Source organism: Eimeria necatrix, genomic scaffold (assembly GCF_000499385.1).
Source record: "Eimeria necatrix Houghton genomic scaffold, Enh_scaff28, whole genome shotgun sequence".
Taxonomy (NCBI): domain Eukaryota; phylum Apicomplexa; class Conoidasida; order Eucoccidiorida; family Eimeriidae; genus Eimeria; species Eimeria necatrix.
Window position 1 is genome coordinate 89,286 of NW_013653353.1, and position 27,808 is coordinate 117,093.

At 49.7% G+C, this 27,808-nt stretch overlaps 4 protein-coding genes across 4 annotated transcripts; 2 read left to right on the forward strand and 2 right to left on the reverse strand.

Annotated features, from left to right (window-relative positions):
- Nucleotides 1-395: 395 nt before the first annotated feature.
- ENH_00039450 (white protein, putative) lies at nt 396-6,862 on the reverse strand (the record flags this gene model as incomplete). Its single annotated transcript, XM_013580580.1, has 19 exons — nt 396-447; nt 564-637; nt 840-907; nt 1,033-1,084; nt 1,319-1,426; nt 1,791-1,917; nt 2,207-2,312; nt 2,716-2,762; nt 2,940-3,009; nt 3,339-3,360; nt 3,785-3,856; nt 3,999-4,047; nt 4,391-4,643; nt 4,860-5,011; nt 5,177-5,301; nt 5,564-5,715; nt 5,951-5,998; nt 6,165-6,302; nt 6,550-6,862. 19 exons carry the CDS (start codon nt 6,860-6,862, stop codon nt 396-398), a joined length of 2,028 nt encoding a protein of 675 aa, XP_013436034.1.
- Nucleotides 6,863-12,645: 5,783 nt separating this feature from the next.
- On the forward strand, nt 12,646-15,017 carry ENH_00039460 (splicing factor 3A subunit 2, putative; the record flags this gene model as incomplete). The annotated part of the gene is made up of 7 exons (XM_013580581.1): nt 12,646-12,717; nt 12,931-13,024; nt 13,268-13,416; nt 13,626-13,780; nt 14,306-14,397; nt 14,638-14,738; nt 14,943-15,017. 7 exons carry the CDS (start codon nt 12,646-12,648, stop codon nt 15,015-15,017), a joined length of 738 nt encoding a protein of 245 aa, XP_013436035.1.
- Nucleotides 15,018-16,373: 1,356 nt separating this feature from the next.
- On the reverse strand, nt 16,374-19,133 carry ENH_00039470 (hypothetical protein, conserved; the record flags this gene model as incomplete). Its single annotated transcript, XM_013580582.1, has 2 exons — nt 16,374-18,278; nt 18,405-19,133. 2 exons carry the CDS (start codon nt 19,131-19,133, stop codon nt 16,374-16,376), a joined length of 2,634 nt encoding a protein of 877 aa, XP_013436036.1.
- Nucleotides 19,134-19,810: 677 nt separating this feature from the next.
- Nucleotides 19,811-27,695, forward strand: ENH_00039480 (hypothetical protein, conserved; the record flags this gene model as incomplete). The annotated part of the gene is made up of 17 exons (XM_013580583.1): nt 19,811-20,212; nt 20,923-21,018; nt 21,427-21,504; nt 21,694-21,942; nt 22,118-22,151; nt 22,376-22,445; nt 22,602-22,672; nt 22,884-23,107; nt 23,310-23,367; nt 23,504-23,550; nt 23,706-24,392; nt 24,523-24,828; nt 25,044-25,077; nt 25,339-25,375; nt 25,785-25,865; nt 27,128-27,249; nt 27,517-27,695. 17 exons carry the CDS (start codon nt 19,811-19,813, stop codon nt 27,693-27,695), a joined length of 2,775 nt encoding a protein of 924 aa, XP_013436037.1.
- Nucleotides 27,696-27,808: the final 113 nt, after the last annotated feature.

The window sequence follows — 27,808 nt, forward strand, 5'->3', positions numbered from 1 at the left end:
CGCATGCCTTCCACACGCCAACCCCTTGAAAATATTTTTAGCTTTAGTTGCATTCAAACCGAATGCCAACAGTCTCCTCAGAATGCAACAAGTTCAAACGAACGCGTTGTGTTTGTCCTTAGTGTGCTCACAGCGTGCTCTTACTTCATGTAGGGCTATGATCGTCACTAGCTAGCCCCTGTCAAGAATCCATCAGACGCATCATGTTACATGTATTAAAAACGGCGAGTTCAAAAGGTGCACGTAGCTCTCATGCTACACACAGGCTTATTATAAAAACCTTCCGACTGCGTACACGGCATAGCGGTGGCCCTTCGTTGTGTGCTCAATGAAGCATTCCAAATTTTGCCCTTTGCCAATGATGCACGAGAAAAATGGAAAATGAAGTACTGGCGTCACTTGCGGCGGTTGATTAGTAAGAGAAATCCAAGACCCAGCAGCCGGTATCTGCACAAGCAAAGCAGCTCTCCAAGACGCACTGGTCTGCCTCCACAGAGCAAACACTCTGTGTACCGTACACTCGAGGCGCATGACTGGCAGCGTTTTGTCTTTAAAGTGCTTACAGGATGATCTGTATCAGAAGCATCAAGGCGCTAAACCAGTACGAGTCCTGATCTAGGGCGTAGTACCGCAGTACCTGTGTACGAGAAAACGAACGAAAGACCGTGCAGGAAAATGAGCAAACTGGAAGATTGCTGCAAAGAGAAAACCTGGTACAAGCAGAGCAGGAAACACCTGGAGATTTTTGAGCGACAGCAGTGCATCGATGATCATTATGCTTGTCTGCACATGAGTAATGATACGCTCAGTTCTACGTAAGAATTTGTGAAGTCGGAGACCTGTTCGCCAGTTGAGTAGCACTGGGGAGGGAGAACTTCAGGCGGACACGGATCCAACTCAACTCCCTCTGTTATGACAGCACAAACAGAAGGAATTACATGCCTTTCACGCTCGCCCATGGACGTGTACTGCTATGAGTGTCTGCATAGGTGGAACCGCCTGCAGGCTGAAGTCTTTGCAGTGGCAGCTTACCCCAAACTGCGTGCATCACGCCAGACCACCCCCACCGGAAAGGCGAGATGTACTACACGGTCAATGCCAACGCACGCAAGCAGCCAGTAAAAGTTCTTCAGTTCGAATCGCACACTGCCTCTCGTCATCTCCAGTAGTTAGACCAGTAGTTAGCCCTGGCGCCTTCACATCTTATGATGCCCGCTAGCATCAAAGGTTCAACAGGGAAGATCCTTCTAGGTGCATGTGCCATAGGGCGCTCTCTTCGCTTTTTTCGGCAAGCCACGTAAAGTTTTAGTTTGCTTACCTGTAGCCAAATCCAAAACCTTGGCATGTTAGATAAAATAACCATGAATCCGGACATGAGGACAAGGGGCATGAACAGTATGGGTATCATTGTCGAGGCGAACTGCAGCTGTTGATAAGCACGCAGTAGCAAGCGCATCTTCACGTGAAGCTGGGCACTTCTACCTAGGCAATTCCCCGCATTTTGCATAAATAATGAACGCGCAGGGCCGACTAAATAAGTAAGGAAGGCATTTGCTGAGGCACGAAACTACTCTGCCACTTCAAGGTCCGATGAAATGCGTCCACGGAGATTGGGGGGAGTCGTACCATGCAGTAAACACGAACATACTACGGCAACTAGAATAAAAAGCGCAAACAAGTCATTCAAAGACGCGACCGTGTCGTTCTGTTGCGGGCATGTCCACTGTGTGTTCGCTGGGCAGTACACATACGAGAAGCTAATCTTGCAGATAATATAGCGCGAGACTTACAGTAGGAGCCACACTGGATATTACATAGCCAATTGAAATGGCACTATTGGTTGCCAGCAAGATGAACAGCAGGCCCAGTAGCCAGCGCACTGGTGCATCGTTCAGGCCAACCATATACCACGCAATGCTGAATCACAACACGCAGGACGAAGACTCGACAGTCTTGAGTTATACACTCTTTCCCATCTGTGGGCCACTGGGCCTTTATATATATAGGGAGCACGCAAAAACGCATCACTAAGTTAAATATGAGATACAGCTCAATTTATTGCTTGCTGTACCTTTTCAAAAAGCGCGCTAGGCAGGCAAAAATATGGGCTATGTGAAAGGTGCCTTCACAGGCAATTTAGCGAATTCTTACGTTGCGAAAACTATAGGAAAAAGCATCTGCAGAGAGAAATCGGCAATAATTTTACCGCAATAATACGAGGTAAGGCGGTACAGACCGGCCTGGTACTCTCGTACGGCCAACACCTTGTCGCTGGTGAACGTTTGTAGCACAGAAACCATACCAAGGCTTCCCTGCAAAAAAGAAAATTCGCTTGCTTCTCCAGATGGATGCAAATAAATTCTCCTTGAGACGCATGCAAATGGAATGGATAGGCAGTTGTCAGCAACTATATTCATACTGAACTGGCACTAAAAAGCATCGCTGCATCTGAGTCTCTAGCGTGCGCTATTGCTTCTGTCCCTAATCCCTTAGTGACTCTCAGCGTGTTGTCCTTGGAGTGGTCCTGTTCCCCGCACACTCCGACGTTACGCCAGGCATATATACTTCGGCATACCTGATTTAAGACAATGAAGATTGTGGCGCCGTTTCTAGACAAGTAGTTGTTTGGCGCTAGCCGGAGAAAAATCAGGCCTGCGATGATCGAAAGCGCTAGAGTCTGCACCACTCGAGCCTGAAATACTCTCGGGTTTCGACTATTGCTGATAAAGCTTCGATGAATCAAGGTACATAATTCCTCGGACCTTCAGTGGCATAACAGAAACAGCACAAGCTCGCAATCAACACCGTCCCGGAAGCAGCGCTACACATGCATTCGAAAAGATTCCACAAATGCACAAAGTATCAGGAAATGTTCACAAACTCAAGCTGAAGTCAAGCTGGTTGAATAAATCGCGCTTTGCACACTGCTCACGGCTCACCAGCTGGGCTTATACTTGTCGGAAAGCTCCTTCGCCGGCTCTAACTCCATTTCGACGGGACTTCGCGTCTCTGTAGAAGTTCAAGGAAAAACAGCACGTACGTTCAGTTACACCCACTGGGCAGGAGACGTGTGAATGCAGCTGAGATCCTTTGCTCCACCAGTGGCAGGCTGTGCAGACTGCATGCATATTCAACACTGCATATTTTTTTGCCGGCAGAGCGCAATCTGCCACACAAGCCCAGCAGATGAGTGGCGTAACACATTCTGCGACTATGATCTTTGCTAGCCGCGCAGGTCATAGAAGTGATGGATGGCCGATTAGCAACTGGAAGCGACGTTTCCGATCCACGATAGCATCAAAACGAACAAAGTAGGAAGAAAAGTGCGAACAATTGACCTGTCTTGCTTATTTCAGCATCCTGAAGCGAAGAGGACACAAAAAGAAGCAGCCAAGCAAGAGCTCAGCTGCGCCCTAAAATATATAAGACTTCAGAAAGGTCTCTTCCGAAGGTTTTCTGCTGCACCACGGAGTTAAGAAGAAGAGATAAACAAGAAGAGATTAATGGGCCTTGTGAAGCGATGCATTTTGTGAAGATAAGAGCATGCAAACTCCGCAAAATATTGCAAACTGCAGTGTTTCCCTGCTGCAAGTGTCACACAGCTACACACACAGTGCGCTGTCATGCCAGCTGTCCCATTATAAGTTCATTTGGAATAACTCGCAAGCAAAGCGATGGGATGGATGCTCTTGAAGTATATCGGACCGCGCAATATAACTTCACAACGCCCCCAGCTCGTTTCATGCGCTGCCGCTTTTAACTAATGCTGTTAAATGTTGTTTACCTGTCCACCGTGGCCGCTTTGAAAAGCTCCAGCATCCTGCATTGCCTGGATGTGCTTCTCCCGCACATTCGCCTGAAGAACGAAGAGCAGTGCAGAGGGAAGCGCAGAACAACCGCGGCAACGGACTCTGCCTAGGTGCACATGTACTTCACCATAGGTTTTCCTTCTACCATTAAAAAAGAAGTGTCGTACACACATGTGCGCGTCTACTCACCCACTCAGCAACAAAGGCAACGCCTGTGTGTTTCCACCGTTCTGCCAGTCTGCAAAGTAAGCACCACAGATACTATATCACGGTCATCACTTAAGACAGGGCAACATAAACGTACAAAAACGAAATGAGTCGGTCGCACCAGTACGTTTGTAGCAGCGCAACGCACGCTACTCAAAGTGCTGTGTGTCGGCAGCATGAAGCTGCTGCGAGTGTGAAATGTGCGTAACTGAGTCCTGATAGGCCTAAATGCTCCAACAACACAAATTTAGCACGTGCCACTTAAATAAGTTTATAACCGACTTCAGGTAAGTTCCTGCTGGGGCGAATGCCGTAGATAAGCCGAATGGACCAAAGTTATCGCCTACAATCATGTGCCACTAATGAATACGTACTTCTCAGGAGTTAATTCAATTGCATCGTCTGGTTGTTTGCCTTGTCTAAGCTGCTGTTTCACGAGCAACTCAAGAAGGAATTCTGGGACACTGGTGAAAGGTGGGCACGGGAGGCCCAAACGCGAGAAGTACAACAGAGTCGCCTCGCGGTCTCCGTAGAACACCACACGGCCTTGGCTAAGAAGAAGCACTTTTGAAAACATATTGAATATATTCGAGCTCGGTTGATGAATCGTGCATATAATGGTTCGTCCTGTACGAAGAGCAGGTGCAAACAAACAGATTAGCATTTATAGTGACTGCACAGGAACTAGGCACGCAAAAAGATAACCCTTCCGATTATCATTTTTGCGTGCGTAGCCCGATATATCACACAAAATGTGAAGAGAGGCTTCGGCTTCGTTCCAGCTCAAAAACTTTGCTTCCAAAGTCCACTTGAAAGTAAACGCACGAGCGCAGGCGGTCTCACCTCGATCTGCTAAGTGTCTGAAGATACGCATAACATTCTCGGCTATAAACGAGTCCAGGCCGGTGGTTGGCTCGTCCGCAAATATAACAGACGGGTTTGTCATCATCTCCGTAGCAATATTCAGACGCTTCTTCTCCCCTCCACTGATGCCCCTAAAACCACGTGAATGATCACAAAAAATAAAGCCAAAATGCTGCAAAAATGATGAAACACGCTTGTCTCTAACACCTCTATAGAGTAAACAGAAGAGATGTCGGCAAAAATGGGCGTACGAAGATCAGAGATATATCATTGCACCTGCAACCTCACAAACTTACCTCTTTGCCGCCATCTGAATATTTCCAATCCTCGAGTTTCTGACTTTGGTCAGGCCATAGAGCTCCACCAGACGATCAACAAGCTTCGACCTCTCTTCCTTTTTCCATCCAGTCCGCAGTCTTGCCTGTGCCATTCGCAGATGACAGAAGCCTCAGATACTGTGGAAACGCAGCAATATCCTACTCAAAAGACTATACCGGGGGAGACAAATAACAGCGCCTTCGACATGTCTCGCAAGTCCTTGTCAAAGCGTGCACTGCCTCCTGCTAGTTTGTGGAGCTGCATGCATCCTGGAGAAGGCTTCAGATGAAATACAAGGAGATAACATGTAGGCGTATTAAGGAACACAAAGAGTGCCCCCACTCAAACCGGCGAGCTCAACCCACCACGCAGTCTAGATGCTCCTCTACTGTTAGGAATCCGTAGAATATATCACTTTGTTGTATGTAGCAGCAGATTCGCTTCACTTCAGCGGGCCCCAGCGTCTTGCCGTTGAATAATACAGAACCCCCATTTGTGACGATTCGACGACTCAAAACTGCACGCACCCCAAAAAAAAAGGACAAATATTCTCTGCATGACCACATACACGCAAGTGAGCTCATTAAACGGTTAATGACCGCTGCTTGCAAGCATGCAAGTTCAGCTGTGTGCAACCCTCGGTTTATCCACCTGCCATGCTGGTATGTTTGTTAGCCAAGATGAACTCTTATTATTAAAGCAGCCCCTCTTTCGCAAGGTGTAACAGAACGCACACAATAAAGTATACGCACCGTTGAGAAGAGTGGACTTGCCCGCTCCGCTGGCCCCCATAAGTGCCACTGAACGCAAAACGTCACAAAGGTAAATGTCACAGTGCCCAGGGCGAAGCTTGTCTGCTCTAGTCTGAGCTAGAGCCTCAATACCGTTAATGAGCTTCAATATGAAGTGTCCCCGCATCAGTAGTTGCATAGCCAGCGTATTAAGCTAACGAACAATTGCTCTCACCCATCTCTCCGGGGTGCACAGTCCCACTGACATCCATAAGGAGCGTCTTGCTCTGAGAAGGAGTTACAGCACGTGCAATCTGATTTACAAATGGGAGAGCGAGCACTCCGGTGAACCTCTTGTGGACGTTCACTTTCACTGAATATCAAAGCGCAAAAGACAAGAGGGCATGCATCCATCACCCCGTCGGCAAGGTTTCCCAGAGCAATCTTACAAACACAATGGGAGGTTTCTATTCGGATGGGTTTAGACTGTCCTCTCTGCAAGCCAGCTTCTCCCTACCACGCGTTTAGATACCCTGAAAGCGGAGCTTGCCTCCTCAAATGGGTCCCAAATGCCAGATAGTTGCCATGTACACTGTGCGTGTTGAAAGCTTCAGACTTACAAGACAGTTCGTCGAAAGATATTGTCACAGGCGGACACGGTCGAAGGTTTTTTAGACGCTCGTACGTTAGGTTCTGCTCATCAGCATCAGAAGGAGGCGTAGTTCCACTCTCCGTGACGGCTGGCACTTCTCCATCGCCGCACACCGATCTCCTGTCTACAGAGCTGCGCCCACTCTTGAGGCTCTGCATGCTGCGGCGACGAAGAAAAACCTCGGATGCCGCTGCATTTAGAGCCTCGCAGCAGTCCCCAGCTCCTGCTGGAGGCATAGCATTAGATATGTGTCGTAAGACCTCTTCCTGAGACGCTGGCATCTCCACAAGAAGACGACACGTGAACAAGTGCCTTTTTGGCGTTTTTTGACAAACGCAACACACTGGGTTTGATGCAGAAGCTCAAAAGGAGACAACCTTAAAGAGGCCCAGCCAACCGCCTCCACGGCGACACGGAGCGTAGCAGGCTCCCGCGAAAAGCTTCAAACTCAGGCACTTTCTCTGCAATGAGAGTTAAACTACAAAATTAAGAGTCAGAGCCCCTTACTGTGGGGCTGCAAAATAAAAAAATGCCAACGACCCAACAGACCACCAGGACTCCGGAAGCCCCGGACGGTGACGCTGAGAAGGGGCTTCTCCTGAGATGCCAACGTTCTTATGTGCCAGTTGTTTAGAGCCTCAGCACAAATTTTAACCTATCATTACGCAAAGGCTGCTTAGCTACAATCCAAACGCACTTGGCTTGAACTCCTCGTGTCTTTGCAGACTCGCCTTGTATATTTGCTGGGTCATGCTGATACCACTGCCCGGTGGTAGGGAAGATCTCTACCTGCGAGTCTTCGAATAATGTCTTTTCAGCTAGATTTTATTTTTTGTGGTGGCCCGGAATCCAAATGCAGCTTACCCCGGATGCGCACTTCCAATGTAAGCTCCGAATCATTTTCCAGGGTTCCACATCGTCGGCGAAGCAGGTAAAGGAACTGCACTGAATCATACGTAGGCATCTAACTGCCTAGCTCAGAATCTTGGAGCAAGTCGCATTAGTGCATGCATTTCGTTGTACGATCCAGCGACGTTCAATGCTCGTATATCTTATCTTTGTTTGACGTTTCTAGAAGCGGCAGACTTGCCTGAATGCAGTGTACTTAGCTCTGCAATAATAATATGGCATCACTAGCCATATAATACTTTCATTTAGGTCATCGAAAGCGAATTGTGGGACCGTGCTGCCAACCAGCATGAACGCCACAGTGGCTGGTGGCTGGTCCAGCACACTACTCGGTTTGTCTTGCAAACTGCCTTGTTCATTCCACATAAACAGAATAGTGGTGTATTATTAATATAAGAGTACAAATAGCTGCATGGATTCAAGGGAAAAGCTCAGGCCCTACAGGCGCACTACAGAATGTCGTGAGGATCGGAAATTTTGGATACTCCAGCGCAAGAAAAATTGAGCGGCAAAGTAGCCGCAAAACAGTGCTACGGGAAGATTCAGAGGATATGCTGATTTCTTGCGACCCATAAGACTGGGCGCAATGCAGGCAACAATTGAGAAAACTAGGTCTGAGGGGACAAGGACTTCGAGCTTAGTCGCTCCAGCAAATTCTTCGCTGAGACAAAGTGATGGATTGCTAACTGTCTCCTGGAGGCGACAAAGCTCGACTGGCCGCCCTGGCTGTCTGCACAGTGTAGCTTCCGCCTCTTATTAGACGAACATATTTTAGTGCTGACAAATCTAAACAGACACGTTGTGTCCTCTATCTTGCAGCTTAACTTGCATCTGCGCGCTGCCGGAGGCTAGGCAGGGGTATTTCTCCACTACCTAATATTTTGCAAATAAGAAGAAAAATATCTTGGTGTGACTCTGATGCTACACCAAAGTAAACTGGCGGCGTGGCGCTTGATTCTGCTGTGTTCGTTGTCTGTGATCCTGCGATGGCGAATACTTGTTTGAGCACGTAAGGACCGTCACTATGCGGCTGTCACAATTAGGCGAAGGAATAGATGACATACTAGACCTAGCAACTCCTCTCGACCAAATGAAGGAGGAGTGGGGCTGGCTTGAAGCAAGCCATTTCACCCAGTTTGTTGCCCTAAAATCACTGCCTTCAACGCTAACCAGATTTGCCTCCATTCCGCCTCCACTAGCACCACGCACACCACATCAATCCGGTCAAGTCCTGCCGGAGAGTGTCCACATATATCCTGTCTCTCCTGGTGGTTCGCTTCATCACCAAGCCGGCTGTCTACTTGGTAGCCTCGTGTGCTGCAGACCGTCTCTTTTATGCCACTAGTCAGCTTTGCTCCTACACATCTCACCCGTACTCGCTATATAGACCCATGAGTAACAATGTCCTCTCATGGCACCTGCTCTGCATTGGAAGGGCTCAAAAATCATCAATCAAGCTGTGTGGTATCTAGGCGTGTATTGCTGTGCACGATAGACTACGCGATGATGCCCCCATCCGGGTGCAGCGGGTTTTGCGTTACGGACAGTTTGCTATGAACTTCTGTATTCCTTTAACCTTGTTTGGGAAAGTTCGGTTTAAACTGGAGCTGGTGGGCCCCTCACTCAGCTGGGATCTGCCTGGCGCTCAACAGAAAAGCCGCGGAAGATACTCAACGTAGCCGGCAAGCCCGATATATGTATGCTATGTACTTTCATATACAATTTGGCTCCCATAATTGTCCTGTCAGTAAGCTAGTATTCCCTAATCCGGAGCGTTGGGCCATCCCCGCGCCGTGGATCCCGCTTTCCCCGACGGGCATGCCACCTGGTGTTTTCCATTTTGTCCCAATGCTTTGTTATTATCCAGCTCTTCTACTGGAAGGATATTTTGCAAAACCATGAGCTGCCTTGAATTTGGGAACGCCGATAGATGCATAAACTTCCCCAGTTCAGCAATGTCCATATACCAACAAGAGGCTGCTGAAGGTCCAGCGGTCCAGGGGGTGCCGGCTTGTGCGTTGTAGCAAAATACGCACCACTACAATGCACCCCAGGAAAAACCTTCAAGGTGATATAATTTATTTCGCGAAGAATGACGACAAAGACCGAAGCAACTACCGTGCATAGATATTTCGTCATCAGTCGGTCACGCGCAGTGTGTTCCGCAGTCCAACGTGGGTGTTGAAGCTTGCAATCGGTAATGAAGCTGCATTGTGCCGCACTGCCACAAACGGAGGGAAAAGCATCCGGGGTTATAGAGCTAAATATCTAGGGAAAGCGTACCTCCACTGGAGATGCTTAGACACTTTCAATGCCTTGATAATGTCTGTAGTCAGCAGTGCTAGCTACGCACCTCTCTTGGCTGAATAGCAGAGAGATATGACTCACCTACATTACTGCCGGCAAAGCCTCTGGTGCTGCCAACAGCCATATGCTGAATCTGAAAATGGACAAAGTGTTGTTCAAGAGCCTGGGTCTATGAAATAATGACTTTTTATGCCTCAGTACGTGTATCTTTGCCTTCAGTGAAGACAGACAGAACAGCATCTATGTGACCAGTCAGGGAGGAAACGTATTGGCGGAGCTGAGCATTATCCTAGCTGGGTGCTCCTCACTACATCCCCCGCACCCAGAGTCGCCCAAAGACTAGTTACCAGCGTCCAGCCTATAGGTAACTGACCTATGGCACAAATTTCATATGAATCACCTCACCTATGCTGGAGCAGCAGATACAATCCGAAATAGTCATCTTAGCTTGCCCCAGCACAGATTCTCGGAGCTCGCTACACTGCGCTGCAGGGTGGAAACCCGTTGCAAGGGGCATGCCGCACCAGTCTGGATCCTTCCACACTAGCCTGAAGAGAGATCTAATAATATTTCCGCAACAAGTTTCGTTAGGCTAATAGACAGACTGCTTCGCGTGTCCAAGTAAGTCCCATTTGCTGTTTTATCGGACAAGTGAATTGGCTGGAGCTAATTCGGGCACTCTCCGCGGCGGACACCAGTGGCTGTCCAAGCCAGTTTCTTTTCCTTTTTTCTTCTGTAGTTCCTCACCTGAGCACTGTGCATTTGATGAGCCGTCGTCTTAGGCACTAAAATTTAGTAGACACCGCATTTCATGTCAGAAACGTTAAGGGTAAGCTGGCCTTCCGCAATACGTGAGTTTCGGCGGTGCACGCGCCAAACCGGCATTAGCAGTTGATGGCGTGAAGCTCAAGGCCCCCTGAATTTCCGCCTTACTGGCATTTAAACCTGGCGAGCATAGGAGCTGGCGAACGTAGCCTTTTTGTGGGCTGATTGCTCGAGGGATATTCAACGAACTTCTTTGTCTTGGTAGTTTCTTGGTGCCTGCCTTCCTCATGGTCGCTTCTTCTGACTATCTGTGTCAAGTCCTCCATTTTAGGCTTGTCAAGTCAAAAGCTGGGTTCCCTTAGAGGCAGAAGGTCAGGAAAGGTAAACATATGCTGCACTGGCTCGTGCCTCCCACGCCTCTCCATTATGGCTGGCTGTCTTCGCTTGGCTGTATCCAACTGCATGGCTTCAACACCGGAAACATCACTAGTCAACCATATACCATACCTCAAATTCATTCGTAGATGAAGGACTCCCTAGTAAGAAGGAAGCAACAAAACTACTGCTGATTTCCCAAGTAGGGCGTCAGATCAGTATCCGAGCTTCAGACTATTATCATTTGCCTACACCACAGAAAGATTTTAGGATCCATAAGTACGGATTGGGAGGTCCGTAGGTGCCGGCTACGGGTGCCGTCACGTAAAAGCCGCCAGCAGAAATTTTCCTGCCATATTTGGGGCCCAAGTTCCCTTTTCGAAGTAAAGAAAAAGCAGAAACAAACAAGGAACAACTGTACCGGAGCAAAAGAATCAGGTCTTTTACAACCGTCCGCCTGCTCTGCCCCACGACCCTTCCCAGCCCGACGAGCCGACTGCCATGTTGAGAGTTCTGGCCTTGGCCGCGACTGAGACGATCTTGCTAGTCGACAAGAAGTACAGCTGTATTGTAATAATACTAGGGGGCTTCACTATACCCTCTGAGCACCTGCGGTCGCCGCATATGCTCTTAAAAGAAGTACAAGCGCTTTTCTGTGCAATGTTCAAGCACTATGTACTCAGATTCGTATGCACGTGTGGTGACTGCGATGACTACACGAGCCTAAAGAGGCACGTGCTTGGAGATCCTCATTGGATTCCTTTTTTGTTGCATGGAGAGTATTTAGGCGCAAACTATTTCGTTTTGGCATTGTGTAGCGACCAAAGGCGCTCAAGACTGATCTATTTTGGGTCTCTACACACGATTTTCTGTGGTTCCAGTGCTGTCTTCCCCTATCCCACTTGCGTGAATACTGGTCAGGAGGGGGTCCGAAAAAGGATAATGCATGCGCTAGTGCTCTTCACGCAATTAAAGAGGAGCCCACTCAGGGTCTTGAGATCTACTCTCCCTCTAGCTAAGTGCTACGAGCACGAGAAGGATACAGTATTTACCTGCACTTTGTCGCAGCTCATGGTATATCTCAGTACCCACGTGTAACTCTACAGAAACAAACCTGAGCACTGCTCAAGCCCCGGATACCATGAATAGGAACGTATAACACGCTCACCAAATAAAGACTCCTGAAAGCGCATATGCTGTCCTTTGAGGATGCAGGAATATGTTAGACTATGAAGTAAAATTACAAATTTACACCTACTTGTCCACTTTATACTGCTCTTAATTTCTTCCGAAGCATTGTACGAACCAAACACGAATAACAGACTGGGGGCTGGCGATTGGAAGCCATGTGGACCAGCCGTTAATTTTCTCTTGACGCTTAATAATAGCTTATCTTTTCCACATTTGTTTTAATGGCATTTTGGGTCTACGTGAAGTTGGCATCTAAACCGCCTTCGGCGCTGGATTTGTTCGGCACCTCCAGCTGTGCAATATATGCATGACAGCATGCGTCAACCAATCATATCCACCACAACCAGCGGCACGCGGACTGCAACGAACTCTGAATAGTATTCCATTCGTATTATTCTTGTATTTTTCAGCTAATTGATCTCCAGGTTTCCAGTTGACTTTCCGGCCACGTGCCGTTTTTTGATTGTCGCCTTCTTGGGCCTTCTGTCCTGTCAAGTGGGAGATCTAGCACGTGAAAATGTCGGTATATATGGACTACCAGAACAGAGTCGGGCACAAGCTCGGCTCTGGAGCTCCCGCCACATGGCAGGTGAGTTGAAGCCAGCAAAATCGTGCCGCCATTGACCTGAACAGGTGGAAGATCCTGTCGAGCAGGCTTCTGCATCTGTTCAGATCAACGGCAGCAGGAAGGATACGGTTGCAGCTGCCTTTGAACAATTTGCTGTTGAATTTTCACCGCTCATGGGCTGTAATGGGTGGACACCCCTAGGTGAGCTATTGCTGTACTTTTTTTTGTCGACAGGAGGTTAACCTTGAACGAAAGGAGAGGCTCCGCCGGCTGGCTTTGGAGACAATAGACCTCAATAAGGACCCCTATTTTATGCGCAACCACTTGGGTGAGCAGCCGCATTATTGCGAACGGCTACAACTACTGCGGCAGTGACGCTAGGAAAGCCTGCAGGAAGCCTAGAAGCAAGGGGAACCACATTAGCGAGGGGATTAGGTATAGAAATTCCAATTCAACAGTTTCAGTGCGTTCCAATTTTGGTTGTAAGGTACTTGGCTACAGCCATGTGGCTGGTGGCAATCTATGAGTTGATTCTTATGTATCCCTCTATTTCTCAACCGTTTCGTCTCAGGTCAGTTTGAATGCCGCCTTTGCCTCACGCTGCACACAAACGAAGGTTCGTATTTGTCTCATACCCAGGGGAAAAAGCACCAGACGAATCTGTCAAGAAGGCTAGCAAAGGAGAAGGCAGATGCTGTTGTGGCTCCGATGCCGCTCAAGGTAGGAAGCCTGACTCAGTGTGGAGAGACGTTGATGCCATTTCTTTTGACCTTCATGGGTTTCTGCCTTTGTTTTTTCGCTGCAATTACTTCCTAATTCTAGTTCTGTCATTTGCATTGTTCCGACAAGTCCCTTGCTTTCTCCAGCAAGCGTTTGCCACGTCTATCTTTTGCTTTCTGGTGCAATTTCTGTCGTGGGCCCAACTTCAGACAGCCAGCGGCCCCGGTCGTTCCACAGACCGAGTTCGCATTGGCCGACCAGGTTACCGCGTGACGAAGCTCAGGGATGAGAGAACGCGCCAGTTTGCTCTGCTTTGTGAAGTTGAGTATCCGGAAATTGTTAGAGGCACGAAACCATACCACAGGTGAGTTTGAAAAAAAAACTGCTCGGCATTCTTATCCACCTGTGCCCGAGGGCCTGCATGCATGCGGACCTTGTCTTGCATTTACCTGCGAGCTTATTCCCGTATGGAAGCAAGTCTACGTATGCTGATAAGTGCGCGCGTGCGCAGTATAGTAGCTCACAAGCATTTCGGGTGTATGCCTATCGCGCTAGCTGGCGTCGATGCGTGGTTGACACACATCAGCGGCCTGTTCACATAAAGAATCCGGGGGTATAGGTAAATGTTTGAGCTTGTGGTATCAAGCACCCTCAGCGAGCTCATTGTGAAGTTTTGCTCAAAATGCTGTGCGCTGTGTCGAATTTTTCTGTACTCTATTTACTTCATGATATCGGAAGAAACCTGTCGAGGCCTTGTGTGTTTGGCGCGCATAGAAGAAGTCTTTGTGTTGAAGTTCTGCCTAACATGCACAGATAAATTCCAAAATTTGCTCTATTGTCATACCCGTTTCTTTTGGTCGACTTGTTGTTATTTCTGTTTTCTTCATAGATTTATGTCGGCCTTTGAACAACGTGTTGAAACACCACCAGATGGGAACTACCAATTCCTCCTGTTCGCCGCCGAGCCGTACGAGACCATTGGTCCGTCAATTATGCTTAGGTTTTGGGCTACGGGGGCTCCTGGAGGGTACAGTTGATGAGTCTAGCTCGCCAACACGCTCGTTTGCTCATGAGTTCATTTGTGCGCTGACTTGCGATTGCACGTGTTGCGTAACTTGCTCTGGTGTGTCCGCACCGCGTCTGCATACTTTTGTTTTCGGTCTAGTGTTATATTTCTTACGCATGGAATTTCACTGTGTTTTCTTATGGTCGCTCGCACAGCTTTCAAAATCCCCAACATGGAAATAGACAGAGATGACCCCAGGCACCACGCTGCCTGGGATGAGGAGAAGAAAGTCTACACAATGCAAATATTTTTTTCAGTACGCGCTTTATGGGTCCTAAACAGTAAAATGGATGTCTTGTCAACATGGCCTTCAATGTTGGTTTCAACATACTGGGAACGATTCGTCCCCTCGCAGCATTTTTGAGGTGCCGTAACGCGTTCCTGTGTTTATACATCAATGAACACATCATATGTATTGCGGGAAATGCTCCTTATTCAGTATTCTTCCGTTTGTCCGCAGAAGCGACAGCCCAGGCCGCTACCCGCGTTGCCTCAGCGTCCAACAACTTTCCTGCCTGTTGGAGCCCGATGGTGAACGGAGGGAGCTCGCAAGGTGCTCAAGAAAAAGGGGTTTCGAGGCTGGGAATGGGCTTCCATCGAAAATACACTACGCGTATTAGCACGCGCTAAAGTGCTGGTGTGTTCACATGCTCTATGCAGACATTTCTGTATCCACACGTCTTCGTGCATAACTTGAATCTGCACTGGCGCTACCTGGCTCGCTGATGAGAATATCTATATGGGGTGGATGCGTACATTCGTTCATGAACCCACGGGCTTCGAGCATACGTGCCAGTATCTTCACGTAACGGTGATATGCAAAGGCCCATGCGCATATGCATAAGCAAGAGAAACTGCTACCGGGATAGTGCACGCGTAGAACGTCGTTGTGCTGCTGATTTTCGTCATAGTATAGGAAGTTAAGGGAACGTAAGCGCACAGGCGAAGCCAAGTGAAATGTACTGATAACTTGCGGAGTTCATTACTCGCACAACCGCTTCCAACGGAATGAGAACCTGTGACCTGCAGATTCGTGTCTCTTTTGGGGAGGAGTGAAAGAAACGATTTAGCCGCCCCTGCTTTATGAGGGCTCTGAAGTAAGAAAAATTCCCGTGCTTGGCTGTGCCGAAACTGTTTTCTGAAGGCCTTAGTCCAACTTAGATCACGGGACCGCTAGTTCCTGTTTTCAGGCTGCTAGAGTATCTGGGGCAAGATACAGCCCAAGAACCGCTAGTTCTGGTCGCCTGGTAGCTGTACAGACAACACAGACGGAAGCAATAAGGATAAAGTGCGCGGAAGAAAGTGCACGCAAAGCCAAGGTGAAGTTGGGGAGCGCGATAAGCTCAAGGACTGTACCATGGCGACAAACACACTATCTTGGAATCCCAGGAAATAAGGCATAAGGTCAAACAGACACAGGGACCGCGAGCCAGTAACGGCTAAGGAAACGGATTGTCACAGAACAGCTTGAAAGTGGAGGTGGCACAAAGGCAAGAAAGTCCCAGCACAAAAAATTATGGTGCTGGCTGTGACAGATGCGCATTTTGGGGCCAACTGCTCGAGGCAGGCAGACGGCAATATATGGGTGCAGCTTGGAGTAGCAGGATAGGGATAAGAACCGATGTGAAACTCCTGGGCGGGGTGGGACGACCCTCAAGCGACCCTAAAGGGGGGCACATGTCTTCCACTGGCGCTGAACCACGGTGTCACACGTGTGAACGGTTCTTATCCCACTAGCGATGAGCCGTGGTGCCACACGCGTGAGCGGTTCTCATCCTAGACTGCAGCAAGCGAAGTGCAGCTGCTAGTGCTGAGCAAGGCACCCTGCGAAACGCAGCAACTGGGCCTGCTGAAGAGTACTTTGTTCTTGCAACTGTTGGCACTATTCTTGTTAATTTTGCGATTCATAGTATTGCCTGATTTGCTGCGAGAGCAACTTTTGGTGGTGCTCCACACGCTGCTTCTGCGAAATGCCATGGTCTTCCTGTAACCGCCGCCTACTGTCTGGCTTTGTTCGTGGCTGCTGCTGCGCTGGGCCAAGCAGCTTCTCCGCGAGCTTCAGTGAGTCGCTAATCAACGGATCTTCTTCTGATATCTCCAGCTGCTCCTGATGTTCCGGCTCTGCTTTAACTGCATTAACCGACCCTGGGGAGGACAATGTGCTGATTGAACATTTATTGCTGGGCCTTTCTAGCAGCAGAAGCAGCTGCCGCCGCTGATCTGCTGCGTCACGCAAGTTCCCTGTATGAAGCAGTCCTAGAAGTTTTAGCGCTGCAACGCGAACCCTCTGTTCTAGTGGAATGTGTTGCTGGGAAAGTGCAGCAGCAGCTCTTGCTGCAGCGGCTGTCGCAGCCGCTTTGTCGCCGCACGGGGAAGTAAGAGGAGAACATAGCTCCGACGCTTCCGCGACACTTTGCGCATTAAAAGCAGCGGCTGCTGCAGCGGCTGCTGCGCTCTGTTGCTGGACCTTTGGGGACTCGAATTCTGCAACAACTGAAATTAACAGCTGCCAGTCTGCTGCTGCTGCTGCTGCTGCCATAACCTCCGCAAATGCGTTCAAAGGGAATTCGGGTGGTACTGCTGCTGCTGCTGCTAGTAGACTGTCATGCTGGCCCTTCTGCAACTGCTGCTGCAAGTCGAACACTTGCAGCTGTTGTTGGTGTCGCTGTTGCAGTAGCCTCAACACGCCCAGAGCTTCCCTTGGCGCTGCTGCTGCAGCGCAGCAACGCAAAAGCGTCAGATAGGGAGCAACACTGCCAAAGGGGGGAAAGGCTTGCAGTAACGGCTGCAGTTGCTGGAGCTGCTGCTGGTGGAGCTGCTGCTGCGTGCCGATTAAATGTTGCATTTGCTGAAGCGTCTGTTGCTGCTGCTGTTGTCGTTCCGCGTGGGAGTGGACAAGCAACTGCAGCCCTTCCCTCCACCTGCCCCCCACTGCAAGCGCCTCTGCAGCTGCAGCGTACACAGCAGCAGCATCAAGGGGCAAAAGCTGTTGCTGCTGACGTTGCTGTTGCTGTTCTTCAAACTCACGCAGGAGAGCGTCAACCGTGCTGCTGCTCTGCTGCTGCGCAGCAGCAGCAAGCAGTGACAAGAATGTCTCAGTAGTGGGGGCGTGCGCTTCCGCAGCACTGAAACTCCCGAAAATTTCATCGTTCAGGTGGTCCTGACCGTGCTGCTGTTGCTGCTGCTGCAGCCCAAGCAAGTCCCGCTGGAATATGGACATGGCCAGCTGCAGCCGGCCTGTTGCTGTTGCTGCAGCGATAGCAGCATTCACGAGTGGCGCCGTTGGCAAGTATGAGTCCCGCTGCAGCAGCTGTTGCAGGTGTTGCAACATCTCAGGCTCCAGCTCGCCCGAATCTTGCTGCTGCTGCTGCGGCTGCTTCTTTTGCTGTTGCGAGGACTGCTGGTGTTGCTGTTGGGCTACGCGCTGCTGCAGCACTTCTTGGTGATGCCTCAGAGCACAAAAATCCGCGTATAACTGAATCGCCTTTTCATATCTGCCTGCTTTAACACAGCAGCAAATAAGAGCCGTGTAGACACTCGACGGAAGGGCCTGCTGTAACGCTTCTGCTGCTCTTGCTACGGCTTCTCCTGCATGCTGCAGCCCAGCTGCAGCTGTAGCTACAGCCGCTGCCGCTGCTGGTGCAACCGCAGCAGCGGCAGCACGAATTCGTCGCTGCAGCTGCTGCGCTAGCTGCAACGCAGCAGAAGCAGCTCCTGCTTTGCTGCAGGAGCTAACAGCGAGACTGAGAACGGCCAAAGAAGGCTCGTGGCCTTCCTCCTTGATGTGTTCCAGCAGCTGCACAGAAATCGGAGACTGTAAACGTATACCCCTAAGACCGCGAACCATGGAGCGGCTACTTATGCTGCTGTACAGTGTGGGCAAGAAAAACTCTAAAAACTGCACTCAAGCGCTTGACTGTACCTTGAGCATCCCATGGTACTCTCCAGCCCTTTCCATCAGCGAAGCAATACTATGGAAAGTTGCGTCATCCGGTGGTGCTCCTGATGCTCTCATCTGTTTATACACCTCAAAACCACCCAGGGAGTCTCCCTGTCTCTCGCACGCATGCAGCATGCAATTGAATATTACAGCTAGCCGTTTCTTTTCACCCATGCCCTGGCGCTTTGGGGACCCTGGAGGGTTCTTAACACCGGACGAAACCCATAGCGCCCCTACTTCGCCGATGGGGGGTCCTCCAGTGCTTGCTGCCTCGAGCAGCTGCAACGCACGTGCCAAATCGATCTGGGGTGTGTCGTCGGCTTGCTGATGCTTTTCTTGCTGCTGTAGTTGACTGCTGTGTGAATTGCCGGCAGTCGCTGACCTTAAAAAATGACTTGAACTTTGTTCCAAGTGTCTGTCCGTTGCACCCAAAGGACCTGAACTACCAGAGTAGCGCCTGCAGCTTTCGAAAGTCTCGTTTCTAATGCAACATCTGCTTCTGCGGTACACAGGGACTCCCCACTGCACCGCTGGGGACAAAAATCCAAGTGTGAGTCCCCTTAAGGTTTGGAATCTCAAGGCGCCGCTGAGAGTCGGGCACTCTAGTCTTGCTGCTGTTGCTGCCTGATACTGTTGCTGCTGCAGTTGCAACAACAATAAAAGAAGCAGGGGCCTTGTTGCAAGTGCAACTGAACAACTTTTGCTGTGCATGATCCAATAGGCAGGCGCTTCACACGCCAACGCAACGGCAAAGACGCCGGAAGAGGAACGAGTTCACAAACTCTGAATTAGGGCCTTCTCACATCTTGCTAGGCTCATGCTGAAGAGTCCTGTTTCCTTAAGGCCGACCAGTGAAGCGGGGAAGAAGTCCACGAAGATGCTCTGACTGTTACTTACGCTGTTCTGAAATCTGGGAGGTGTGGGGGCGCCCACCAGTCACACGGCTGCCAATTTAGTCAGTGTATTCAACTCTGTAAGCATGAGGTTGGATAAAGCCATGAGACACCTGCTCTCACAGCTTGGGGGTCCAAGGAGCGCCGTTGCTGCAGGACACTGCTCCAAGCCCTGAGAACGTTTGTGGGCTGCCACTAGAAAATCGCCATTCAACGCCAAAGTGGACGAAAATAGGACATTTAAATCTTTCGCTCTATACCGCCGTTAAGATCATTAAATGGATCAGCGGAGTGACTTTCCAGCGCTTCACGAAGTATTATGAGAAGTGTGGGCCCTGTTTTCCAAGGTCTGCATCGACACATCGGGAAAGTGAACTTCTTTGTCAAGCTTAAGATAAGAAACTGTCAAAGTCAAGCTATTCTGACCAGTCCAGGGCTCTACAACTGGCTGTGTGAAAGCTTAAGCTCAGCACTCCTGAGTGTCGGCCATCGAGGATGTATGGATCCTCTGCCGAATTCCCTGTTGCTGGGCCTCTATTTGGCAAAGAAAACTGCAGGGGGCTGGCCGATAAGAGCTTCGAAAAACGTAAGGCTGCAGCTCATGCGCTACAGCACGTTATCAAGCAGCAAGTCTCTACTGCTGTTGCTACCGCCAATAATGAGGAAGCGTGTGCCCCAGCAGACGCTCTCACAGGCGACTCCGAACAGAACGAAACAGCCACTCCTTCCCACCGGCAGCGACAGCAACAGAGACTGCAAGAGAAGCATCGGGAAGCAACCCAGTCAATCGTACAGCAGGCGACTTCCGCCCTCACAGCTGATTTCTTGTCGAGCCCCATAGCCAACATACGCAAAGGGGGTCTCTTGGGTGTTGCTGCAGTGGGCCTAGCTTTTGAGGTAACAGGCTCACGACCCCATAAGAGGAAAAGAGCGCTTGAGCCCATGCTGGAGTCGAAGCGTTACTGCAGCACGCGTTGTGGTCGTTCCTTTGCGAACACTTCCGACTGTTCCCCAGATATGCCCTCATACTTTCACACTGCTCTACCCCGTAAACGTTTATTTGCGCAAAAGTATATGCTTGCATAAGTGTCTGTCAAAGCGTCCGTGTACGTAGCAATGTGTGGGAGCGCCACAGGTTAAAAATGCCACATGTAGATATGAGACTATCTATATTTAGGCACGTATATTCCTGAAAACGTGCGTGCATCAGATGCACCTGATAGCTGAATAGGCACAAGCATTTGTAATCTCCCCAGCACTTAGCCGCTCTGAGATTGATGAGTGTATTAAAACAGGCAACTGTGGATGCAGTCATCCCCCTGTTTTCGCCTGTAGGAATCTGCCGGTTCCCTTTGTGTTCTTTGTGTTCTTTTGGTCCAGCGTGGTTTGACTTTGCCAGTGGAACATCTTTCCTTTCCAGCGTTTGCCACCTTGTATGACTCTGCTTTTCCCTCCCTGTGTCCGAGGGCGTCTCCCTGTGCTTCTCCTTCACAGTCGCTGTGCATTGTGGCACGTAGTCCTTGGCCTTCATCTGTGGTACCAACCAGCTGGCAGTGCGGCCATGTGGCCTTGCCCTTTTTTCAGATCGTTTTTGGGTGTATGTGCAGTCAGGAGGGTTGGACTGTTGCTTACAGCTGCTGCTAAGGCCTCTGCTGAAGTCATTTGGGGATCCCGATCCTCGCGTCAGATATTACGCCTGCGAGGTGATCAGCCATTCTCACCAGCTTTCTCCATCTGTTTCTTCTTGTCTCTGTTAGTCTCTCTGTGGCGTACCCTACCTCGCTCCACCGAAGCTGCTGCATGTCTTGTTTCATCTGCGGTGCTCAGTAGGAAGTGCATTCGTCAAATTGTGTTTCCCATCGTTTTCCTGCATTGTCTCTCTCCTATGTGCGTTCGTCTCCGTCCATAGGCATGTACGCGCCGTTTTCTGTCTCTATTCTGTTGACTTTCCGTCTCTTCGCAACAACAACTGCAACAGTGACAGCGGCTGCTGCTGCTGTCTACCTGCCAAGTTGCTGCACAACGCGTTTTTCTTTGTGAGCCCACCAGCTTTCCGCCTCCTGCTTTTGCTCTGCCGTTTTTGCCTTTGCCTTTCTCATATAAATTGCCAGAGCCTTTTCAACGTCCTTAAAGCCGCAAGAGGTCTCTGCCTTCAGTTCCTACCAGAGCTCTTCGACGGGTTGTGTAAGGTGAAACGGCTCTCTAGGCTGTACATTTGGACAGCCGTGCATCTGCGCATCTTTATATCATCGTTACCATGTACCATTTTCTCTACTGGAGCGCGTATCCATCTTTCCAAGCGCATACATGCAGCTTGCGATTCATCTTGACGCACTTCCTCAACCATGGGGTAGTTCAGGTTTGTGATGCGTGCGCAGTTGTGTGGTGACGTAGACCGAGAAGTGCGGCAAGGGGTTGGTTTTGTCGACAGCCTGTTGAAGGAAGAGACAGCAGCAGCAGCAGCAGCAGCAGCAGAGGCAGCAGCAGCACCATCGCTGGCGGAGCCAGAGGCACTAAAAGGACGAACAAAAGCAGTAGAAGCGCCGGACGGGCCCATAACTCCCGCTTTCGTTCACCTGCTCGTTGAGCGTCTGCTGGTTCGCAACCCTTATATCAAGCTTCTAGCGGTAAATCGGCAGCTGTAGTTTCAAAGGAGCAACAGAATACTTAGACAATATGCCATTACTATTATCATTATCTTTATGGTCGCATATAGCGCCTCTCGGTAGGAAAAACGGTGTGCTTGTTTGCGAACTATGGCATGGAATTAAGATTCTGATTTTTTTGCTGTGTGGCATGCAGCTATCGTGGATTTCCTTGCTTGAATCACACACAGGTGGGTCTTTTGCGGTTTTTTTCCCGTTGCTTCGGGCAACGGAAAAAGTGGTTCTTGGCGCCGTCTTCATTGCCCTTCCTAGTTTCTTGTTTGGACAGCAGCAACTGGAGCAGGACATATTTCATGTGTATTGAGCAAACATCCAAACGGTGTGCTTCATGTGCTTCAGCTACAGTTATCGTTGTGTCTCCTGGTACTGTTTTTCTCATGATCATCTGTCACAGGAGTCGATATGCTTCAGTATCTGCCGTTATTTTTGGGGGGATTGCTGCAGCTCCTTGGTGACTCTCATCGGTGGGTGTTTCATTCTTTTCATTACAGCGGCACCTAAACACTATTGGTGTCAGCATAATAGGGCTACCAAGTTAAGCATGGGAAACGATGATTATGTGCAGCAGTAGCAAGGGCAGCAACACATCCAGTTGGGAACGCAGTGTGCTTCTGCTGCAGCGATATTCGCCAAGCTGCAGACTTATGCGTTACGAACTTTTTAGAAGATCTTCGGTCGGTCCCTGTCGAAAGTAGGTGGTGCATTTCCAGTCATTGCTGCAGTACACGTATGACTACAATCTTCGGTGTTGTTACCTCAATCGCCTTTTCGCGTGTCATTCTTGTCGCGCTTGTCGGTCTGCTTTAGGGTGCAGCCCAGTCATGCTATGCTGTCACTACGCTGCTCGCTTGTTGGACCCGTTCACCGATGTGCTTTCGTTTGTTGCTGCTGTGTTGCTACAGCTGATCCAGCCGTCGTGAAACAAACTGCTGAAGTGGTGCTGCAGTGCAGCGACAGCAGCAACAGTTCTTTTACACAGCTCACGTCGCTTGTCTGGTTGCATGAGCTGCTCCTGTTATTGCTGCCGGATGAGGGGCAGCAACAGCAGCAGCAACAGCAGCATGATCTTGCTCTACCGGAGACTCCTATCATACGCTGGCACCTGGAGGTGCAGAAACAGCTCAAGGTAAGCCTTGCTGCTCAAACGACAAAACTGCAGTCTGAATACGTAGGTCAGGCAAAGGCGTGGATGTACGTGAACGTCCATACAGCTGTCTGCTGGGACGTTTTGTGGAGTTGTTTGAGAACCTGACGGCGCAAAAGTCAGGGTTTGAAACATAGGGTTCTGATCATCTGTGTTTATGCACTTGCTTTGGCCGCGTTTTCAGCCTCTGGGCTGCAGGATGCTGCAAAGCATATTGCGCTGCGCCGCCGATCAAGAAGAAGGTGATGCAATCCGCCAGCTGTCGACACAGCAGTAGCAGCAGTACAGACAGCAGCAGCAGAACCTACAGCAATCAACGAGATGGAGACCTTAATGATTTGTGCAGGCTCTGGGTTTTTTCCATGTGCTTCTTTGCAGAGATCGCACGCTTGGGGACAGAGGTGCACGCGCACGTCATAGCCCGGGTACAGCATTTCCCTTGCGGCCCATTAACAGGATACTCCTACGATATTTTTGCGATCTGCTTCGAATGCGTCTCGTAGTGCATCGGCGGTGGTTCTGGTGGTAGCACAAGTGTTACTTCCGTGCAGCCGGCTGTCCTGTTGTACTATTTCCTCAGGTTTTGGTGTCGACTGCTGCGCTTGACTTGTCGGACTTCGTAAGCAGCGCAGCACGGTATCTTCGTACGTACACGCCACCAGGGTCTATGGGAAGTGCAGCGCCCACAGACAGTGCAAGCACTACTGCTGCTGGCCAAGGGGGCGATGTGCGCTCGCTCTGCCTCCAGTGGATGGAGTTAATGCTAGTTGAGAAGCCACACTTATTGCTCGTGGGTAGTCCACAGGAAGAGCAGCAGAAGATTGGCCAGACACAACAAAGGCACGAAACGGCTTTAGGTGAAGGCCTTTTGCAGACGCAACAACACGAGGAAGGCTGCAATGAGGAAGATGCAGAGAGTTTTCTGTTGCAGAAGCAGCAGCCTCTAGTAGCCGCAGTGCTGTACACTTCGTTGACTACTGAAGGTACAGCAGGTGTGGCCGCTGCGGCTGCAGCAGAAGAAGGACCAACAACTGCAGTGCAAGTGCAGGAAGCTTCAGGCCGGCAAGAGTCAACAACGACCCCAACGGCAGGTTCCGCTCCCTCCCGAGCAGCAGCGACAGGAGCAAGGGCAGCGGCAACAGTGGCAAATCATCTTTTGCGGATGTCGTTGTCCATCCTCAGTCGTTTTGTCCAACAAAGCGACACAAACCTTAAAATTGTAGCGGAAGAGCTACTGGCCCTTTTCAAATCAAATCGCAGCCTCCTTGTAAACTGCATGTCCCAATCATCAGCTTGTCAGACTGCCTTGCGCTCCACATGTACTGCCTGCCATCCTTTGAACATATCCTGCATTTGGTTTAATGCTGAGGACAGTGGGTTAACGGTTTGCGGCACAGGACAGCCGGGGGCACTTCGTCTTGCGGCAGTTGTGCACCATGAGGAATCCATGCGAGGTGTATATCCATTTGTCGAGACAAATCGAACGACTTTATGAAACAGCGAGACCAGGACAAAATAAGGCAGCAAGAAAGGAAGCATCTGGAGAAGGCTGTGCAGCGCAGAACCATGCGATGAAGGTAACAGGAAGCAGTGAGGAGGCAGATGGTGTGCAGGCTGAATTGTCGGACGACTTTCTTGAGCAGTCAGTACAATTTTCGCAGCAGATAGTCCAAGCCCTCAGCATCGACCTGTTGAGTGCTAAGGTAAGCCTCACAGCGTTGCGGGGCGGCATTCTCCGCGCGTATACTTCTCACAACTTTGCTGATATTGGCGGAGACGAGATATAATCGGAATTTCGCAAACTCAACGTAGGGAATGTTTGTGACTGTCATTACAACCACTAGTCAAAGGAAATGAGTCCACGTGGGTGATGGGTTGGTGAAAAGATGTCAACAGTCTTATACTGTACGCTTCACAGGAAATGGAAGCCGCCCGGCAGGAATTACGGAAAGGTAAGTACACGTGAAACACGAGCCACAGCCGCAACAGCACACGATACAGCGACTGCCCACGTTTATGCAGCTTTAACAGTAGCAACAAAGCCGCAGCATGTTTGAAGTTTCTGGAATGGGAGCATGATTCGACTCCACTTGACAACAATAAATGGAGACCTGATGGCACTTTTTAGGGCTTGCAAGTCGAGCGCCTACGGTTGAACAGTTGTATTCTAGCGCATCTCATGTGCATGAGCCTTATTGGTGCCTCTTGCACAGATGACAATAGGATGTTTGAAGCTCTGTTGCCAACGTGGTGAGCTCCGCAGTAGCTGCAACAGCAGGGACAGCGGCAAAAACTGTGTCAACGCTATGGATAGTAGCAGCAACATGCTGTACTTGGGCTGCGCCATAATCTGGCATAGAAGGTGCAACAGCTGTACCAACAACCATACGCAAGTGTTTGCTAGAGCCTAAATGATACAGCTCTGCCGCGCACAGTAACTCCCTACAGTCCACTCTTTACTCATCAGTATCTGAGAATTTGAAATTAGCTGCGTTTTCAGGGTGCACGGGAAGGTTTGCTGTAGAAATGCTTTGCTTCTAGAATTGCCTAGCTGTGAAACCGCCTCGCCTAAAGCTAAATTTTGCACAGCATGGGAAAATTTATTATTATTCATTGCTGATTTTTCTGGTTCCTTTGCTACTGCTTTTGGGTTTTGCAGGGCGCACAATTCGATTTGGTTGATAGCACTGTCATTATATTCGGGCAAGTTTCAAGTTGCTGAAAGCCTTGTCGTGATGCTGTAAGGCTCTGGGAGCTTTTTGAGATGCACAGTATTGGAGTTATATGCCAGTGTAAATGGTTTGCGAAGGTGCCCATACGAGGCGATGCGTTTTCGTGCCCGCTTCAATGTTTCGTGTATATATCTGTACTTGCATGCGCACGTGCACGTGTACGTGCAGTTAGCTAGTAGGTAAATGCAGGCGTGCTTTCACATAGGCGTGCATGTACACCACTCGCATGCACTTTATATGCGCATCTTCATTTTATATGATGTGCAGGTGTGCCAACTAGTGCGTGCGTGGACTGCGTACTGAACTGCGTATTCATGCGTTCATGCCCGTCGTGCTTTTGCCACTTCTTTTCGTTACATCTCAGCACGAGTGCGCGAAGCGTGTGTTCGCGTATAGCGGAGGCAATGTCCCTTTCCGATCTTTAAGTGACCGCAATAATCTTGTTCGCTTGTCTCCGACTGCAGCAGCAAAGAAGACTCTCTCCCGGATTTAGACATACTGCAGCTTGAACAGTTGGTACTTCTTTTGGAGAGCAAGCCCTTCGCTCTCCTCCGAATGCAACTACTGGAGCAGCCAGCAAATCGGCACCTTGTTACTGCGATTAAAGGTTAGTGCTACCTGCGTTTGCTGCATTTGACACTACGGCGCATGCATCGACAACTTTTTGCGAAAAGTGAACCATTGCAGCAGCAGCAGTCGAAACTGATTTCAGGAGAACCACAGTTTCCTGGTGATTAGCGTTTGTGGCTACAAATACTTCCCTCAGCAGATGTAATCTTTCGACGGCAACACATTTACACATAAGCAATGGCAACACATTTACGCACAAGTATATATGCACGTCGACTTAGTGGTTTTTTCTGCTGCTCGTCAGTGTGTCTTTAGATGCGCTACGTTTGTCTGTCTGCTCGGCCACGACCGTTTATTTCCTGTGGACTGTTCAGGCCTGGGGATGTTGCTCCCTCAAGGTCCGGCATTCTCCTTGCTCCGTCGACGGCTGCAACTTGCCTCTCCTATGATCGGCTGCTGCTGTGTCTCGAGCTGCCGGTGCATTTTTACCCTAATGACGCAATTTTGCTCCGATTTTACCCTTCGGAGCAGTGCCTAGAGCAACAGTACTTACTGTGCTTCCGCTCTTGTTACGGAGGGCCTTTTCATCAATTGTGTATATTTATCCCTCTACGAATAGTTGTTTGTTTGTGTGGCGCTCCATTTGAACAGGCTTTTTTGTAGCCTTTGTAATATATGCTCTGGGGTGTGTGACTCACAGAGAGGCCGAGAATGGTTTAGACAAACAGGCTGAGGCCCTGGTCTCCCGCGCATTATCTCTTGCCAAAGCGGCAAGGGACTATATCCATGGAGAAGTATTCACTATGACTGCGTCGGAAACGGGTATGTCGACGTTGCACATCTGCTCGAGTAGAAGGAGCGGTGAGCACGTCCAGCAGCAGTTCTCGCTGTAATGAAGTAGTTGATATGAAGAGCAGGACGGCGCGGCGTGCTCACGTTTCAGTCGAGCTTTGCAGTAGACCTTGAAATGCAAAAGTGAAGTGCACAGTTGGGTTACACAGGAAGACAAGTTAATCAACGGGTATAGGGTTTGAGTTCACGGGCTCAGGGCTCGACATTTGGCTTCGAGACCTTTCGCGCTTCTTGCAGACCATACGGAGAGTCATGATCCAAAGGAATTAGCCAACTTGACGAAGATGCGGCAACAATCAAGTACAAATCTCCAGAAGGCTACTTCAGCGCAGTCTCTTGAAGCAGCTCTTGATGAGGCCCTCACTGAACATGGCAGCGCCCTCAGAGCATTCCCCTCCATCGACAGTGACACGTGAAAACTACTTACTAAGTTGTGTTATGGTTGTTCGCACGAAATCGGTGAGCCTGCCATGTGGCAATGCCCACTGACAGCAACAAGCTTCGCAAGCATGGTTTTTGAATGGGCTTG